Raw genomic sequence first — 21,103 nt, 5'->3', positions numbered from 1 at the left:
TTTCTCTATAATGTCATTGATGAAGTAATAAATATCACTGCAGGTTTCATATTTTCTTGGATTTCAACTGAGAACTAATAGCGACGACTGGTTGATCAAGAGTCGGAAAGTTCACTTCTGTTTGTACAACATATTTATTTTTTTTATAGTTTGTGTCTTCTTGCACAAGATTTGCATAAACTGATATTATAGGAGTTATCAGGCTTATGCAGCTGTTGCCATGGTAGTCTTTAAGCTTGAAGCCACATTGTGGTATTTGAGTTTACCAACCTTTTTCTGTATCATGCATCATCAAGTTGACAACAAAGAGTTGCTGTCTCTCTGATGATGCTAGCTATTATGCGAAATGTTGACTTATGCCAACATGATGATGCTGCTGCTACTGGAAAGCCAAGACTGCAGAACTTGTATGTTTTCAGGTCGATGTGGAAGGAAAGCCAACCACAAATCAGAAGAGTACTGGACGCTGTTGGGTTTTCGCCGCCCTGAATGTGATCCGCTTGCCATTTATGAAGAAATATAATATTGATGAGTTCGAATTCAGCCAAAGCCACCTGTTTTTTTGGGATAAGGTAATTAATTGTACTGTTAAAATTATGGTATCTGTAGGTTTTCCATGTATGTATGTGTGTATGTGTGTGTGTGAATATATATATATATATATATATATATATAGTGATATTAGTTGATGGAAGTTATTCTTTGTTAAAGACTGAATTTTATTATCAGTATCCTCAATTAACTTGATTTTACTGGCAGTTAAGTGATACCATATTAAATGCAATCAGCTCTATGTTGTCTTTTAGATGGTACTCTTGTTTCTGTGTAAGATAAAGCTTTCTTAACTCCATACTGTGGTAGTTACTGTACAAATAAGCGCCAAAAAAGGTTCCCATGAACAAGTGTGGAACAGAAGTAATTGACAGTCTTACAAAGGGTAAAAGAATACTGGATGTTTGTAAATTCCCTTCTTTTATTTTGGATTGAACTGAGTGCAAAATGTTGGCACCCAACATGATACGTAGAGGGCACTAATTTTGAGTGAGAATCTGTTTGACTAAATACATACATGGAAGAAGCCAGGGTGTGGACACATCATCATTCCGGGTGTTGACATGCTACCTCAACCTCCCAACCTGCTCTGTTTTCCATTGCATAACAGAAGCCATTTATAACTTGTCATGTAGCTTCCCTAGAGGGATGATGTTGTCAATGTTTATATCATAGCAACACATTAAAAAGCCTTTTGCATAGCCCCTGATGTACGTATGCACCATAGATTACATATATATGTTTTTTCATTTGGATATTTATGTTTTCTTTATTTCAGGTTTTCAAAGATCTCAAAAAATTTATTAAATGGTCAGACAACTAATTCCAAATAAAATAAGATGTTCAAAGCTCACAAGTTATTTTTAAATTATGTTATCAAAAAGAAAATATGAGCACAAAATCAAGGTAATGAATCCTACACAATAAAATAAAGGTTACAGTGTATAAAAATCTTATACAATTTAATGTGTAGGATCAGGATGGATCAATACTACATGAAGTAGACTAGATAATAAAATAAGCAATTACACAAAAATGAATTAGGATATTACCGTCTAGTAGAGAAGTGTCTCAGCTCAGAGGGTTGCATTGGCACAGTGCTTCCACTGCTCCATCTGTAAGTTTACTAATTTTTATCTTGTATCAATATTGGGTATACTTGCTCTTTTCATTGCATTGAATTCTTCCAAATCCTATTCTTGTAACTCCAAAATGCTATGCTATAAATGAATTAGATTGTGACCTCTAAAAGAAATTGATCCTGAAAAAGTTTCTTCATAAATTAGTTTTAGTATAGATATTATTAATGCATTTCTGCAGAAGGATGTGAATTAAATAAATCATGTCGTAATTTTATACATCATTTGTGAGGTTTTTTATAAATTTTAATAATTTAAATACTAAAATATATGCCCATGTATTTTGTCCTAGCCTGCATATTCTTAAGGCATAAATAAAAATATTTTATGATATGCATACGGTTGGAATGCTAACAAATCTAACATGCCTATTTTTGTAACAAGTGTAGTTTTATGTACGCAAAGAAGTTGGATTTATTTTTAAATTGTAATCATCTTAAATGTAATAATGTTATGAAGAAAAATTTTTTACTACTTGTTTTATTTTGATACTATACTTAGCAGTATTTAGTGAAATTATAGTGGTTTTATCGGCGACTGGAACTTGCGATAAATCGACACGTGCACGCTACTCGGAGCGGCGACTAGAAGAGACTGGGCAGTGTGGTCAGGGTGTCGTGGCTCCAAGCAGCGGGGGGGGGGGGGGGGGCAGTGCCAGAGCAGCCCCGGACATGACACACACATCTGTACTAATGTTTCATCGAAAGTCGGGGATTTCAAGACATTTTAAAGAAGATTGTTCATCTCTCACGAATGCCTTACATGTTGGGAACAAAAATGAAATTTATTTTTAGGACCTTGTTTAGTGCCCACTAATGAGAAGATGACGTAGATTGATGGGATTAGTTGGATATTAAAATATTTATTCTCGTGGCATTGTGTAATGCTGACATTGTTATATATAGGTTTTTCTGTCATGATTGTAAAAATTACTCTTCCACATTCACATTATTGCTATTTGAATAATAATAAAAATAATAGTTTAAAAAACAATAAATATGATGTATCTTAAAAAAACCAAGAGCCACCTACTGCTGTGAAAATTCCTGGTACTCAAAATGTTGGGTTATTCCACTTTGAAAACAACCCCCTGCCTCTGATGTGCATGCATGAATGTGTGTAGGCATGTTTGTGCATGTTTGCATTGTACATTTTGGTTTGGTCATTATTTAGAGTTCCTTCAATTGTTCTTTGTTCCAGATTGAACGCTGTAATTACTTCCTGAACAACATAGTCTTGACGGCAAAACGAGGGGAGCCAGTGAATGGCAGACTTGTATCATTCCTGTTACACGTAAGTATTTTGCGATGTGTTGTTGGAGTTATTATTGGTTGGCTTTTTGAATTTAGCATTCTAGTGAAAATTTTCATAATGTATTGTGTTTTAAGTAGCAGAGGTCTGAGAATTTAATGAACTCACTCAATGGTAGGGTTGAATTAATACACTAGAGTATTAATTACATTTGTTATTGTAGCATAGTTACTTTATTTCCTGTAACGTCCTTGGAAATTTAACAGGGAGAAGTGTGGTTGAATGATGTGCAAGACAGTGAAAAGAAAGGAGCTCTCATCTTCCCTTGGCAGCATCCTATAAAAACATAATAGTGATGACTGTTGACTGTCGATTTTTGCATGATGGCCAAATTATTAGATTTGGAGGGGTAGGGAATTTTCATTCAGTAAAATTTGGGTGGGAAAGGGAAATGGGACGGGAATTGAGGTTATGAATTTCTGAACTATTTAAAAGGAAGTGTCATTTATTTGTGTTGGCCCAAATATAATAATTATATATCGATAAGAGGCAGGTAATTTTCAAGTACCACAAAATACTACTTAATAGGGCTAACCTTATTTAATTTTAGGGTAGCAGTGACATTAAAACAAAAAGCCTGATTTGTGAAATAATAATGTAATTATCTCACATTTCCTCTTTTAACACAAGTTATTAGCTTCTTTTAGTTATTTACAACGGTAAAATTCTTGCTTCGCGGTTGTTCCATAAATAAAATAATAATATTGAGAAAATAATTTTTTCAAACACCAAAGACGTTTATCTATTTACCCTGAAGACATTGTTTGTAAATTCCTACTGGTTTCTGAGAAATCACAGTTTATAGGTTACATTACAATACCTGTGCATGGATGCGGTCGGCACTTTTAGTTTTAGTTTCCAGTTTGGGTCAGTGTATTAATGTTTTGGTGAACTTAAGTCAAATATTGAGAATGGTTGATTAGGTTAGGTTAGCTACATAAAAAATACTTTAAAACATTGTCTCAAAATCGACTACCAGTGGTACACGTTTCCCAACTTTCACTTGCAAAGCATTACATATTTGTGTATGAATACTGTTGACATGTTAAAAGTGGCAGTAGGATACATAAGCTACTGGTACAGTTTAAAATTACATTAAAGCATTTTACGAGTCAGTAATAAAAGATTAACATTTTTGTAAATTTTTGTAAAATTAACCTGTACATTATAGATTCGTAACAATTATAAAATCATTGAATCAATATTGATGTATCATCTATTTGTAGGTGTGAAGATTGATTTTGTTGGTGGTAGGGGGGAAGATGACAGATAAGTATCATCATAGTTCATTGTGATGTCACAAGTTTTTGCTGTATCCAGGATCTTTTCGACGTACTAAATTAAAACAACAAGCTTCATGAACCATAGGATCATGCCATCAGGATGAAGGGATAAACTTGGATATGTGATACATAACTTTTATCAATGTCACTGAAGACAGTTTGTCAGTGTGTGAGAAGCCACGTTGCCTGCGACTACTACTGTTGGCCCATATGTCAGCGTCAATAGTGATGTAAGTTTTTTGACGTGATAGCGTCTTATAAATCGATGAACGCCGGTTGCACGCACAAAAAATTGTCACGTTCCGCCTGAGCCGAGAGTGCAAGATCCGGCCAACCACCGTGCGAGTAAATCTTCTATAATATCAAACAGGTTAAGGCGGGCTTTTAAACTAATTGTTCGTGATTATATTTAAACAAATCATTTAAATTAAATTTGCAAAAACTGTAAATAATATTTGAAAATTAAAAAGTATGCAATTTTTCATCAATGTTTTCTTATGACGTTAGCACGTAAAATTATTGTCCGTAAACCGACTTTACAGACAACCGCCTTTTTTTGTTTAATATTTTTTTCCAAATTGTATTTTTTTTTTCTATTTTTTTTTAAACACACAAACTTCCGCTTCCCCTCCCCCAATCCATTACCATTTCTTTCCGAAAAAAAATTTCCTGTATCCACCACTCATGTTAAAAACACCCAACAATTGCAATATTGGAATTGGATGTTCCTTTATGCCAGACACCTGTTTGCATGATGCTCTGGTTGATATATGAAGAGGGGGGTGGTAGGACAATCATTCTCTAATAGGTAGGAAATATTAGATCAAAAATATTACATTCTGCATTGGCCCAGCACTATTTTCTCTGTAATTATATGTTTATTAATTGTACAGCAGTGCTGTTTTGGGCCTTGGCTAATTGTAACTGTTACCATTCATATACTTATTCCAAGATACCTGTTCTTAAAATTCAGTCTTGCACTCACTTTTGTTTTATTTCTGTTCTTTTTTTTTGAAAGACAATACAACTTTGTGATTTCAGGATCCAACGAGTGATGGTGGCCAGTGGGATATGCTTGTTAACCTAATCAATAAACATGGACTGATGCCGAAGAAAAACTTTCCTGACGCGTTCAGCTGTGAATCTAGTCTGCGCATGAATAGTATTCTGAAAAGTAAGGTGAGTTTTCTCAGACCTAATACAAGTTTGCTTGCCTTTTTTTATTAAGGCCTAAACCCCATATTTAGCAATAACCACATATATATGGGTTTATGGATATTTTGTGATTTTTTAAAAAAAATTGTTGTGTTTTTACAGAACCGTCTGTATCCGGATTTTAGTACCTATAGTCCAAAAACAAAACACAACTTATTTTGCTAGGCCACATGCTATAATTAAAAGTAAAATAGTTTTTTTATTAAATAGGTAACACAAAGTCAAGAAACTCCAAATTTGAAAAGATTATTCTCATATTTATTAAATTAAAAAATTTTTATGCAAAAACACTTTTAACATGCTTATTGTAGTACAAGTACATATTAAAAACATAATTTTGCCATTGCTTTTTTTTTATGAGATAGACAATTATGATAATAAATAAGGACTAGATGTCTGGCTACCTTAAGGCCAGTCTTGCATTGGCACAGTGCATCGGTGGCCCAAAGCTGCGGTAAATAAATATATATATTCATGCCTGAAACTTGGGACAGTGTTCACAAATTCACAACCATGCTAAATATATTTTAACTATGAAATTGGTTATTTAAACAGTGAAATTACAAAACCAAGGATTTAGAGAAGTTTTTCTTTGATGCAGAATGTCAAATTTCACTGTGGAGGGCACATGCAGTTGGGGCTCTTTTGGCGAGAGCTATCTCAGATAGGGACTAAAAAATAGAACTAAAAGTAAAAAAAAAGTATAGTAAAAATTCAGTGCAAAAGTTTAGAATTTTTTTAAAAGAGAAAAAACAAAACTGACTTAAAAAAAATAAAAGTAAAAAAATAACCATAAAAAACCTAGGATTAATTAGCACATAACAATAGTAATGCAAATTGGTATCGATGTGAACCTATGATTCTGTGAATTCTGTGCTGCCTTTAAATATTAGGTTCACACCACCAGACTCCTTTAATTTATTGTTGCTCTAGTTAATTTTGATTTAATGACAATGAACGTGAACTACCCTGACTCCTTGAATCTACTCATCATCATACTGGTATCCCTTGCTTCATCCATAAGTCCTGGGTGACAATGCCAACAGATAGGTTGAAAATCTGCTGGTGTTGTTTTGGTATTTGTACAAATAAAGTGTTTCTGGGGCTCTTATGAAAAATAAAGTACAAAAAATGGGATTTTGTTTTACAAGCCACATACTGCATTCCAATTACTTTATCAAGTTACTAGCACAAATTATCATAAATTCATTTACCAAAAAAAAAAAAAATAATTATTGTGTCGGAAGGTATTAGTTACCAAATATTTTTCTTATTTTGTTTAAATCTCTGTTTAAAGTAAAAGTCCTTTGAACGTTGGTGGGCATGTGACAAATTATATAGTTAAATATTAATGAAATAAAGGTCAAGAGTTGTACCATTTTTTTGGTTCTATACATTTTGACGTGGAGCTGCATTCAAACCAAGGCTTAGGCTTTGAACTAAAATTGCTTAGTCTCAGATAAGTTGATGTAGCGGGTTATTAATGTTTTGAGATTTCGAGTGGGAGTGAGCTAAATCAAACACCATTTTGCATACCTATTTATAATATGTTGGAACCAAGTATTTTTTTTAATTGTAGTTGATAATGTTTTTTCACATAATGTGTTAAAATAAAGTTGTCAAAGTTGTATACAGTTTCTTGAAATTTGCTGAATTGGTGTTTTTATATTTACCTAATATTTAATGTATTATTTTAAAATTATGTTTATTGATTGAACTTTTTTATTCTGTTTTAGCTGCGGGAGTATACAAAGGTTCTTCGAGAGATGGTAGATGCTGATGCTAGCGACGAGGAACTCAGGGAGACCATCGAGAAAAATATGGATGAAGTGTTTCGCGTGGTGGCAATTTGCCTAGGGACTCCTGTAGAAAAATTTACTTTTGAATTCTATGATAAATCTAAGCAGTACAATTCTTTTGGACCTGTCACACCTTTAGAGTTTTACAATAACTATGTAAAACCATGCTTCAATGTAGATGATAAGGTAATGACCAAATTAATTAAGAAAACTGTCAACATGTTGATTTAATTTAGTGAAGGACATAATCAGTATTATTTACTTCATGTTAAGGTACCCACTGCATGTCATCATTTCTTGTTAATAATGATTGATTGAATGATTCTTGCAGAGCGGAATATGACAAGCAGTGTGAACCAGCAATGCCGGATGTCTATGAAATTATTTTTAATTAATGGTTACTTTGAAATTTAATATTTGAGTATTTCTCATGAAGTAGACAGTAACACTGACATCAATGCTGGAAAGTTTTAGCGTTGTTTTGACTGTAGGTAGGCTGCCAGAAATTAAAAAGAAAACCTTTTTTGAAAGCTTATTAGATAAAGAAGGTATTTAAGTAGGTAGAGCAATGTTGTTGTTATTATTAAATAATGAACTGCTATGTGCCAAACATCCTTAAGATGAAAGTTAGCACAGAACTCATTTGTAGAGCACCGCCATTTAAACCATGACTGTAATTTAAGAAAATTATACATTTAATACATGTGTTTAAGACACCTGGTATAACTTGATATATAAATAAATTTATTTAATTCCAAATTTTTGTTGAATTTAAGTTTACAACAAAGGTATTTCTTTATGTAGGAGTATTTCAAATTTTTTTAAAACTCAAATAGTTTGCTTTAAAAAAATTTACTCATTTGTTAAACTGAGCTATTAGGTAACAAAGGGAAAATCAGAAAGAAATTAAAGCCTAAAGTCTTTTAAAAATTGTGTCGCACGCCTATTGTCTGCCTTCCTTTGCTGCAGCAGAGTCCTTGGAATGGCTGTACTGTTGTTGTCTGGCACAAAGAGATAAGCAAGCACAGGCACAATGCCTGCGACAGTCAGCAAACAGTGATGTCGATAACGCAGGCAACTGTCTGTGGAGCACGTTCCTCCCACCCCTTCTTCGTCTGTGTCATTGAAAGACACGTGACTGACAGAGGAAATTTATGTTCTTTGAAAAATTCTTTTCATGGGAAAGATTGATTTAACACACTTTCTTGGCCTTATGCCATTGCTGGTTTATGCTGGTTTTCAGAGTAAAAACCCTCAGGAATGGAAAAACAAACGCTTGAGAACAAATCACAATCAGCTGATGTCAAATGTTACATGCTGATACAACACAGAAAATTCAGTGGGAGGAAAATAGTCAGAAAAAACGACAGTACTGACAATAGGCTGCTGACACTGACAATAGGCTGCTGACACTGTTTCATCACAAAAAGCCTACTGTGTTCACCCATGCTGTCATGTCGTCCAGATCTTCTGTTCACTTTCATCACTGGGTTCGTCTGTGCATCTTTTGTTGTCCGCGGTGGTTATTTTTCTATATTTTATCTTCTGGTTGCAACTGTATGGTCATTGTCAGCCAATCTTTGATTTTACATATTGTTCCTGCTAAATACAATTTGTCTTAGTTCTTTATTTTGTGGCTATACACAAATTTTAAGCTTGAAATTTATGTAATTTTTAAACAAATCTTTTTAGTTATTTTGAGACTTTTTAGAACTGAACTAATCTATAGACTTGAATAGTATGCAAAAGGTTTTTTACTTTGCCCAGTTCTTATTGAGGTAATATATAAAATTTATAGTACATGTTAACTGTCTCATCCCCATTGTAACATATTTTTCTTTCCTTGAAGCTGCTAATTAAATGTTGTAAAAAAAAAAAACATTTTATTTCTCTCAGCAAGTTCCTCAAGAAGAAGAAGAAGAAGTCTACCATTATTTGATTTTTAGTTCCCAAGATGCTGTTCTTTAGTTTAATTGAATAAACTTGTTTTACCTATATATTATAAATAAATGTGTAATGTACCTAGCTGTCCTTATTTCATTGTTCAGTTTCGTTTGGGAAGCTTTTGAGGGATCAACTATCCTACGTAAACAATATGGTGTCTATTGTCTTTTTATTCCCAGCCACAGTGATATTTAGAGAAAAATGAAAGTCTACAGCTGGTAGAACTATTGTGTAAATAATATCACTTTTAGTACTACTGCTATGCTAATGTTAAAAATGTATTATGCTCCTGATTTTCAATATTAAAGGTAAATGGAAATCTTCAAGTACATAACTTTTTTTTAGCAGTGAAGATATGATACTTTTATGGTCATTGTTCTGGTTGTTAGGATAACTGTATAAGCTAGATAATTGTTTTAAACTTTAATGTATGTTTATAGCCCTATGAATTTCCATTTGCTTTTTGAAAAAAGAAATGTATGTACCAGTTTGAAAATGCATAAGCTTTTCTGTTGGTTTAGTTACAGACAGGTACTAAAGTATGCTCTAAAACCACTTTGTTCATAAGTTGGCAGAGTTAATATTTGCTTCCTTGTTATGTCCAGGTATGTCTTGTGACGGATCCACGCCAGTCGAACCCGTACAACCGTGCCTACACCGTGGATTGTTTAGGGAATGTGGTTGGTGGGCGGCCGATTGTGTACAACAACCAGCCGGTAGACCTCCTCCTCAATCTTGCTGCAGAGTCGATCAAGCAGAAGGAGTCTGTGTGGTTTGGCTGTGAAGTAGGGAAAAGATTCGCCAGCAAGCATGGCATCGAAGACTTGGCAATGTGAGTTATTTGGCTATAATCTAAACATTTTTTAAATGAACTTCGTAAGAAATTACCTACCAGTTACCAATAAACACATGTAACTGTACATAAGATCACATAACATTCACTAGTCAAGTTGATGCAATTTAGTTGTAGCATTTCCTTTTCTGAACTTCTTACTAAAATTCAAATTAGGTATTCATTACTGAACTAGTTATGTATCTTTATTTTAACTATTACATAGTGTTATGAGTGGGGAAACTGTTTGTAAAGGATAGCCCAACTAATTAAATATAGTTTTATTTATTTACTAATATTTAGACTGTTAATAAAATTATAACAGTTAAACTGTCCATCAAAAGTCCACAATTTACTCTCCCCACTGGAGCTCGTCTCGACAGTGGCTCTCTCTACTGCTCTTATATTACCGCACACCTCTGTCTAAACTAGGGGTGTGCGGGAAAGGAAATTTAGCCTTGGGAAAATTTCGGGAGGGAAAATCAAATTTCACTCGGGAAATCGGGAAAAATCTGGAAAAAAATCATAAGCTATATAGGATGCCAGTAGGTATATTTTTAAGTTTTGGAGTGTGTTTACCACATCATCGCCATTAGAAAACAGACTTAGTATAATGCTCTGTTTTCATGTAAGAAACTGCTAGGAAACCGTTTACATGATTTCACAGTATCTTTAATGTAGCTATCCTAACCAAATCAACCGTCCGCAGTGTTTTAAAGTGCTAACCTAACCTGATTGACCATTAGTTATCATGAGTTGTCCAAAATAAACATTCACGGACACACGGCAAACGAAAAATATGGCGGCGTGCAAATTAATACAGTTGCTTGGTTTATGGTCTTTCCTTTTATCAACACCGCCATATTTTTTTACAATGAACAAAAAAAAACCGAAGATGCACGATCGGGGGTTCGGCTCTCGTGTCTGTGAAAAGAAGGCTTCCCATCTTCAATCCGTTGTGGTTTGATGGACCTGGTTGTGAAGAATTTGCCGTAACGGGCCGTGAACTTAAAAATTCTTGCCGTGTCTCATATTCCAACTTTACAGTTGGATGTTCAGTCAAGTGCCTTATGAGACCCGATGTGCTGCCGTAGCTTATTTTCAGAGTTTTATTGCATGTCTTGCATTTAGCACTAAGTTTATCATTGTTTCTAGCAAAGTAGTTCCAAATATGCGTCTTTTCTTCAGCCATGTTTACTAAACAACTAAACAAAACAACCAACATGTAACGTGAACTAAATGACAAAATATATTACCATAATTTTGTATTACTACGTGCCCATGTAAAATTCCCAAAATATTGTGGACCTCAAATAAACATCAGAAAAGAAAATGATTCAATTTAATCTTATTTTCACCATTTACGTGTCACAGGAAAAAAAACTGATGGTGCTGCCATCTCTTGTGGGCTGTAGCGTAACCACGCCTCTAAGTGACGCACTGGCCAATCGCAGCTGTCCCTGATAATTAATTACGTCACTGTTTTTTGTCTTGATTTTTTGATGAAACAATTTTAGATTTTAGACGTTGTAATACGATTTCATTCCGGTAAACGGAAACATTAATACAAATATAAAATTACGAAATGTGCAATTTACACGGGATTTGCCAATAATGCGGCAAACTATTAAATTAATGGTTTGTTCAGTGTCGCGTTTCAGTCCGACTGTTTATTTAAGTCAGTTACGTAAGTTTAGAAGATCGTGATGTATATCATTTTCCGAGATTTGGTTTTCCCATGGATATACGTTGACATTAAAAAAAAATTTCATTAATAAATGTGTTATCTATATTAAACTGTAAAGCAATCTCTTTATTTTTCCTTTTATTGTAGGCCAAACGGGCCGTTGTCACAAATATAATTTTTTTCCCGAAAATACCGGGAAAAATATTATTCCCTCCCGGCGGGAAAAAAAGCAATGCCCTCCCGAAACTTTTCCCGAAATTCAGGATCCCACACACTACTAGTCTAAACTATTTTTTACGGATCCTAAAATTTCTTTGGTTGTAGAATTTACTTATAACACTGCAATTATAAATACGTTGAGTACTAAACAAATTCTACTCTTATATTCTGTCCCACTAGTGGTATTTAAGTCAATTTAAGTTTCAGTGCACTGTTTTATTTACGAGGGACAAACAATAACGTGACGGCACAGGGATTCGTAAAAAATTTCTTGATCATAATAAGGCTGGACTTTTCCAACTTTGACGAGTCTTTAAGACGCGGAGAACACTGGCTGGACGAGACTTGCTTGAAAAGCTGCGTCGTATCTGTTCACCTGTGGTTGTGTGGACACGCTCAGTGAGTAATGCCCGGGCATAAACCAGGTTCAGGTAAATCTTGGTAAACTGCACTGCTGTAATTACTGATGTAGGCATAAACGCATTCCCCCGCAGGGTGACAAAGGTAGCTGTAGTGTTTTCCGCTATTGCCTGACGCACCATGTCTTGCAGACGCAATTTTTTGCACGGTACTCAAAACCTCACTCCACAGTTTTAAGTAAAATATTATTCACTCCTTTCCACGTATAGTTTCCGCTCTGCACCGAACATTGCGTAAACGCGTGACACAAGTGCATACCGCCCGCGGCCGGAGAAGTCATTTCCTGCTGCCACACACTCTGTCCACCTCCCCCCCTCTCTCCCTTCCACACGCTCGCCAGCGGCGTGCAAGCGACTGAAAGTAGTTCAGACAGACTATCAAAAGTTTACACACTTAATATTTAGTACTAAATATATAAATATTTCTTTGCCCAAATACAAATAAAATAACATACCATGCCTTTAAAATCATCTAAAACTACACATTAAATATTAAAAATAATAGTTTGATTTTCCGTCTCGACGATTTTAGTCCTTTCTCAATCGTCCTTTAAAGGTCACGCCAACTTTGAAATAAAAACACCATGGAATTTTTTTGACCAGTATTTAAAATAAAAGGATAACTTATAAAATAAAATAATTAACATATTAAAGATATTAATTAAATAAAAAGGTAAGCATAAATAAAAACGAGAAAGTTGACATAGCACTGACTACGTCACCGCCATAACTGACAGTGGTGGATCAAAGGTGAAGGACTTCCTGATCGCAGCTCACATTAGATTAAATGATTTTTTGAGGAAAAACATTAGTTTCTGCACTCAAACTCCCAACTTAATCTAGTTTCTTACCATGGCACCATTGGTTGCCTATTTACTCAATGCTGATAATAGAGGTAACTGAATCGTAAGATTTGTTTGGTTCCAAGTATCACTGCAAGCGCCCTTTTTTTTGCTATGTTTTCTCACTATGAGGTAGTAGTTTATATTGGTTCTTTAGTTTCATGGGACAACTAAGCTTAGAAATGGTTAATATCAAAACAATACTGAAAAGGCATGTTATAATGCATATTCATAGTTAAACTTTTCTTAAAAATTAATTTATCAGTTTAAGCCAGTCCACAATATGTTGTCTTGCTGTTATAAAATTTTAAACAATGGTTTATTATAATTTTATGAATATTTTTTTTCTGTAAGAAAATAGTGCCTTGTTAAACTTATTTTTGATATGAAAGTCCAGTTTCCACAAAAGCACAGTTTCTTGAATGATTCTTCGTTTAACTCAAATGGGGTTCTAACAAAAATAACGTAGTTGCTAAAATTCTTTGTCAAACTCTGTGTGCATATGTTTAAGCCAACAATGTATTTAAATAATATTTTATGTAGTACATATACAATTTTTTTCAATATTTCATAACCACCTCCCTCCCACCATCCTCTTATCACATGTTGGTATATAGTTTACTTTCCATTGACTATTTATCAATTAAGATAACAACCATGTGGTGAATTTCTCTTGAGCTGAAAAAGTTGTAAGATAATTTTTTTAAACTAATTTATGTTTTTAACATAATATAATAGGAAGCCATATAGAGTATGTGGAAGCAAAATGTAATATGTCACATACATGTACTCAGAATGGTAATTATAATATTTCATCACGATATACATGTAAAAAAAAATCAGAAAAATATTTTAATAATAAACATACAGTATCTTGCAGAAATGGCACAGAAAAGTGACACCTAGCAGACAGTGAATGAACTAGTTTGGCATGGTTTTTGATGGGAAAGTGCTTCTCTTTCCTGGCCCTAAGTAAATAATGTAGCCAACACATCACCTTGTTTCATTTTTTTATTTCTGTGGTACAGCAGATATTCTTGTATTGCCGAAGTGCACACAATGGTAGGGATGTACCGATATTGAAAAACCGGTTACCAATTACGATTAACGATTCACTAAAAAATTCAAATTCAGCCAATGTTCCAAACCGATTAAGAATACCGATTATATTTGCCCGATTATTTCATACATAAATTAAAAAAGAAAGCAAAGAGAACAACATTGTGTTTATTATGCAACATTAAATAGTGAATGCAATGTATAACAGCTCTTAACAAATAATTATTTTGGTAAATGCCAACAAATAGAAAACTTAGCAAAATATACTGTAATATTTGATCAGGGCCTACAGTCTGAATGGTGTTTCATGAATTAAACTTAAAAGAGTTTACTTTTTACCGTTAAAAGAATATATTAGCATCTTTGGCATGTTTTTCTTATAATGCTAAGAGATAACTATGATAAATATAATGAGAAAATGTTGACAATACTGTCTAAATAATCGGTTGAAATATTGCAGATTAAGATTAATTACCGATTTTCTATTATCGGGCGATTACAGTTAATCGGGATTCGAATCGGTACATCCATACACAATGGACAGAAAGACTAAAGACAACCCCCCCCCCCCCCCCCCCCCCCCCACAAGATCACTCCGAACTGACAGTTTAGACTTAAGGGTTGGAATTGATCAGTCGGAACTGCTGTGAGTGGTGACAGTGTTTTGCCAGTCCAAAAAATCAATCCATCAGTTAAGTGTCATGGCAGACATATTTGTTTATACTCTTTTTTTTTTCTAACTTAAAGTTCAACTGCAATTTTAATATCCAAATTTTCTTCCATATTCTACGATGAAACAATACATCCAAGAGCAACAGCAATCACGAGACATCGTGTGTGGGGAAGGCTTTAGTTCAGTCCAAACTGTTCGTTCCTAACTGAGCACTGGGACTGCTCTTGTGTGCAGAGGGCCTCAAGTCAGTCCAAACTGTGAGCTGGATTGATCGTGTGTGGGGGCTTTAAGTTGGATATGCAAAAGTTTTGATTTACCAAGTGTAACTTGTTTTTTTTTGGCTTGTCTTACATTTTTTTTGTTTCTCGTGGCAGTCACGACTACAAAATAACCTTTGGACTGGAGGTGACCTTGGGGCTGTGCAAGGAGGACCGTCTCTTGTATGGAGAGTCCATGATGACGCACGCAATGAACATCACTGGAGTTACGATTCAGGTAACAGAAGCTAATCGTGGTCTGCTTGTAGAACTTGCTTCAAAAAATTTAAATAGAAGAACCATTTTTTTTTAATCCTGCAAGTTTTTCCGTAATAATTAAATAATTTTGTGTATCGAGACAAAAATGATCTTTATAATTTGGTTTCTAAGTATTAATTTTTGGTTATGTATCTAGATTTGATAATTACCCTTTGATGAAAAAACCTTTGCAGGAAATTGTTGTTGAAAGGTTCTGAAAATTTTAAAAATCATTTTACTAGTTATTTGTAGATACACTGGCTAAGGCATTGGCTCCAGACTGTAAATGTTTAAGTTTATCATGTGATTTGACTCGTAATTTAAGGACGTGGAGATTTTAAGCTTTTATGTTTGTTCTTCTTTTTTTAATAAAAATGTTACGCAATAGCTGAAATTAAAAAAAAATAATTTTATATAATTTATTGTAATAAGTTGGTTTTCACTAGAGAAGTTTAAAAGATAGTGATAATTATTATTAATACCTAGTTGGAGGATTGTTGCCATAATAGTTAGATACCATCACTTACTGTTTGCTTTGAAATTACTCTACAAACAATCCTTATACAATAGAGTTAAACCTCATTTATCCGGACTAACTGGGGCGTAAGACAATCTAGACAGTTGAAAATACAGATAATCCAAGTAAAATGGGGAATAGTGATGGGTCAATTCCTGTTTTTCCCCGGTTCTCGGTTCGGTACCGGTTCTTAAAAATTGGTTCTCTGTTCTCGGTCCTCAGTCCTCGGTTCTGACTTCAAAAATAAAATAAACATTATTCATACTGTTACGATCGCGCTTGGCTGCAGTGCTTGGCATCGCCGCACTCGTTCGGCCTGTCTGCGCCCCCTTCCACCCGCATCTTCTCCCTGGTATCTCGTGTCATACTATCTCACGACATCCTGACTGTCGCAGCGCGCACCTGCCTCAGATCGAGTTACTTAAAAGAGGCCGCACTGCGGAATGAAAGGACTCAGACATGTTTATCGGCGCGTTTTGTGGGAACCCGATGCTTGTTGCGTTTATCGGCGTTCTTTGAGCAGCCGCCGCGTCCTTCGACAGGACTCACGACGGGTTTCTGGACATTTCGACGGCGAAGGTCGCGCGATATCTCGGAGACATGCCCGATTGTTCTGGACGGGAATCCAAGGGCTATATAAGGAGGTTGGGCCGACCTTCGAGTCAGTCAGAGTCTGAGTGGGGAGTTCTCCCGCGGCGGAGATCCGGGCGATAGTGCCGCGGGTGCGGCAGAGTGGCGAAGTCCTTGGACGAAGGTTCCAGGGCAGGGAGTGAGTGAGTTCAGTGGAGTCGGGAGTTTTCCCGCGGCGGAGTATCCGGGCGATAGAGTCGCGGGCGCGGCAGAGTCCCGAATGAAGTTGCCAGCGAGGAATCGAGTGGGATCTCGGTGAAGAGGAAGTGAGTCTCGGCGGCGGCGGAGTGTGGCGACGCAGTCCCGCGGCGGAGACCCACGAGGGGTGCTGCGGCGAGAGTTGCGCCAGAGGTGCGGCCCAGCGAGGTGTGTGGAACAAGTAACTGGGGAATTGACATTTCTTTAAGTGTAATTAATTATTTGCCAATTAAGAAGATTATTTGTAAGTGACAAGTAGTGGTAATAAATAAAACTCTGTGTGAATTAAAATCTTTAATTGGGCTATCCTTTACGAACCCGCAGGGAAATCGTAACAATACTTTATTTATGAGATGTTTCAAGTAATAAAGTATTTATTGTTTTGGCTACAAAAAAGCACTAAAAAGCCTGTATCTAGACTTCCATCTTCAACAATTTATTGTTAATAACACTGAAAAATAATAATTTATTTGTATGGTTTTTTCCTCAATGTGTTTGTTGTATGCTTACAAAGAAATGCATTGGCATAATGTTTCAGTCTTTAAAGATGCTATCAAAACAAATTAAAAGGTTTAGTACAGTTTTCAAGCTACAGCAAACACACCAACCTATTGCAAATGTAAGATGTATTAGTGAAAAATATTTCTGAATAATATAGAGAACCCTTAATAAAACTAAAATTCACTATATTAATCTAGCAATTACTGGTATCTCAAGAAAGCTACATACACCCTCCTTTAAAACATAGGAATAAAAAGAAAATATTACAATAATGGAAATAAATGAAATTGATGGTGAACTTTCAAAGTATTAAAATAATAAATTGTCTACATCGAATTCAGTTTGTTTGCCGTCAAGTCAATTACTGCCACACTTCTGATGACATTTCTTACACAATTTGTACTGTTTTGCCGGAATAATTATACCTTACAAGTGTCAACAAGCATTTTGTTTGTCCAGTCAATGTAAAATACATCTACCATCCATACACCACTTTGCAAAAAAAAATAAACATATTTTATCACGTGTCCGCGGGATCTTCGTCAACGCTATTACCACTAAAAACAGACGTGCCACTTTCAAAGCAATCCCGTTTGCCTAAAAGAGAAAGTTACTAGCCATTCCGCTAGATGGCTGCAGATGCAGTGAACTTACACTCCACAGCACTGCACTGATAGCATAAAATGTTAGAATGCCGAAAATTGTTACGGAAATATTTGAAATCAATCATCAATTCTATTAAACAAATATTCTTTTGCACTTTCAATTGTTCTTTGTACACCAGTCACTCATACTTACGTGTCAACGACTCAATTAGCTGCCTATTTTAAAAACCATTGAAACAAACATGGCGTCTTTCTGTTCTCATCTTTCTGCTGCGGCACGTTATACAGTAGCACACATCTATGAACTACATCTATGGCACCTTCAACTGTTACGTTTTGATTGTAAAACGTACTTTGTTTACAGATGTGACGAGAACATTAAATATTTTCACGTGTAATTAATTTATAGTTAGAGATGAATATTATTCCACAGAAGTCCATAAAAAAATTCATATGTGAATTGGACGTGAGTTGAGCCATTTCATGCTGCAGTTAAGTTTTAGTGAAAGACTATCTTCGTAAAGGGTTTTGCTATACTGCCGGTACCGGTACCGGCACCGACATTTTAGGTGCGGTTCTCGGTGCTGGTTAAAATGCTGAGAACCGTAGGAACCTAGAACTGGTACCGACCCATCCCTAATGGGGAATAAGCAAAACAAAATACTTAAATAAGCAGACTTACCGTTACAATAAATAACTATGTTTTGTAACAAAATTGCATAGTATACATGCTCTATATTGCTCACAAGTCATAGAAAATATAAAAATTACTTTTCACATTTCTTGTTTTAAACATGTATGGCATTTGAATGAAGCATAGTAAGTTACATCATCGTGTGCAGTCTTTTTTTCACATAGATGTAGAATACAATGGTCATTTTTATGTGAACATTAAATAAAACGTGTACAAATATGATCTGGATTATCCGAAGATCCGGATCAATGAGGGCCGGATAAACGAGGTTTTACTGTACCGTGTTCAACAAATACCGTTTGACCTTCTGTCAAGGTGATGCAGGTTTAATTTGCGCCAGGTCCTCAACTGTTTTCCGAATCGATCACCAGTGAGAAGCAGGGCAGATGTTTCCATAGTCTGTGAATTTTCTCAGTTCTGTTTCTTACCATCTCATTTAGCACCATGTACTGATAGCTGGCCAGATGTGTCACATCCTGCACTCATCTTGACAGTAGTTGGCTATAGTTTTTAACAAACCTCACTCTCATTGTCAACTTTACAAGAGCAGGAAAACAACCATCCATAATTTTGAAAATGTAGTTTTGTTCATGCCCACAAAGGCTAAATGCTCAGCATAACAGGAAGGCACCATTTTGAAAAGATGATTGTGTTTCAGAAAAAAAATATTTATGATATTTTGCTTGATGCTTTGTCTTAGAATCATGTAAACTTCAGTGTCTTATTGTACAACTTGAGAACTACCCCAGATTTTATTCTACTTTCTCCAAGGGTTTAAAGTAGTGGTGCACCGATATGACTACCGATTACCGATTCGATTACCGATTATGAGAGCAATAATCGGCAGATACCGATTCAGTTACCGATTATAATGAAGAAATTTTTTTAAGTGTAATAATGCACACAACATTTTTTATTCCCATGTGAATTTAATAACAAGATTAGGTAAAATTGGGAATACAGTTATAATAACAGTATAAAAATATATAAAATACACTATTAAGTCATTGAAAGGGGAAATTAAATTAACTTCTATTTAAATATTTGTTATTGTAAACAACTTGAACTACAGTCTAATAATTGTAATTTACAATGGGTAAGTTTTTGTTGCGGAAAACTAGCATTATTATCGACTATCACTTAAGGTTGCATCAAGAAATTACCGTTTAACAATGTAACCATGCTGCTTTATTTTGTTCACTTGAGTTTATAGAAAAATGTTTCCACACTTAACTTTTTTCTCCCTACTCGCCATCTCACTATAATTATATAAAAATGACTAAAAACCAATTCTAGCACATTTGATTTTATTTATGTTGACTGAATATATAAAATTATAAATACTTTTTCACTTTTCACGTCACATACAAATAACAAACGGATAATGTTACCAAAGACGCCCATAACGAGTTTGTAAAACGCTGTGATAAAAACTAGAAGGTATTGGGACCACGATTTTGAACCTCTACTACGACTCGAAAAGATCGATTGTCATAGAATCCACTGCAACTGTTTGTGGTATTTTGATTGCGTGCCATCTATTTTACTTCTCTGGCTATACGTAATGTACAAGGCCACTAAACAAAAGACAAAACTTAAATAAACGTGTAGGAAAAATGCATTTTTTATTGTTCGAGGCAATGAGATTTATTAAACTTAACGAAATATCTGTAATTATGATATGACGCAGTTAGATGAATTTTGTAATATATACAAATATTACCGTATTTCGTCCTAAAATGTGTAACAAAATATTACAAGGTAAAAACCTACTTAATTACGCCGGGACGTAAATAATCGGCAAAGTAATCGTTAAGATAGTCGCCGATTACGATTAATCGGTAAGTACCCATAATCGCTGATTACGATTCACCGGTATCCGCATCGGTGCACCACTAGTTTAAAGTGGTATTCAAGTGATTTTAGGGTGGTTATGATGTTAACTCTTAATTTAGATTATTGAATTCAGTATTTTTACATAAATTTTTTCAAGGATACAACATTAGACAAGTCAGACTAGGTACGCATGGTAAATATATTATAGTAAATAAACCAATATTATTTTTTCTTATAGTGTTTTTAAGCTCAATGTAGTTATGTGCACACTGTTCTCATGTTAGTAAAAGAAGAAAAGAAAACCTTGAACACTTATTAATACAAATGTAGTGTTATTTTTAAAATTAGTGATAAACGTTAATTGGCTAAATAGAATCATAATGAATTGTGTAATGTTGCAAGCCCCTGCCCTCCCCATCTTTTAAAATGATTTTTTTTAAAGAATAAATATTAGGTTTTCTCACTAATGCAATATATCAGCTGATTAAGGTCGTAGTGACCCACTTTTTCATACTTGAATTTTATGCATAGTAATATTCTTGTAATTAAATTTAATGTTTAAGTATTTTATTTTGAAAAGCCGTGTAACTATAATTTTATTGGTTGTCACTTTGCTGGCTTTGTTATTATTTA

At 34.6% G+C, this 21,103-nt stretch overlaps 1 protein-coding gene across 3 annotated transcripts in view; it reads left to right on the top strand.

The window, feature by feature from the left end:
• LOC134529024 (bleomycin hydrolase) overlaps positions 1-21,103 on the top strand; it is a 54,722-nt gene that overhangs the window by 17,390 nt on the left and 16,229 nt on the right. For all 3 annotated transcript variants that reach the window (XM_063362704.1, XM_063362703.1, XM_063362702.1), the window contains exons 3-8: positions 420-572; positions 2,892-2,984; positions 5,327-5,464; positions 7,237-7,485; positions 9,849-10,075; positions 15,349-15,469. In XM_063362704.1, the coding sequence (XP_063218774.1) occupies positions 420-572; positions 2,892-2,984; positions 5,327-5,464; positions 7,237-7,485; positions 9,849-10,075; positions 15,349-15,469 (981 nt within the window). The remainder of the gene's footprint in view (positions 1-419; positions 573-2,891; positions 2,985-5,326; positions 5,465-7,236; positions 7,486-9,848; positions 10,076-15,348; positions 15,470-21,103) is intronic.

The sequence above is a fragment of the Bacillus rossius genome, chromosome 2 (genome assembly GCF_032445375.1).
Source record: "Bacillus rossius redtenbacheri isolate Brsri chromosome 2, Brsri_v3, whole genome shotgun sequence".
NCBI lineage: Eukaryota > Metazoa > Arthropoda > Insecta > Phasmatodea > Bacillidae > Bacillus > Bacillus rossius.
This window is presented reverse-complemented; position numbering and strand designations above follow the sequence as displayed.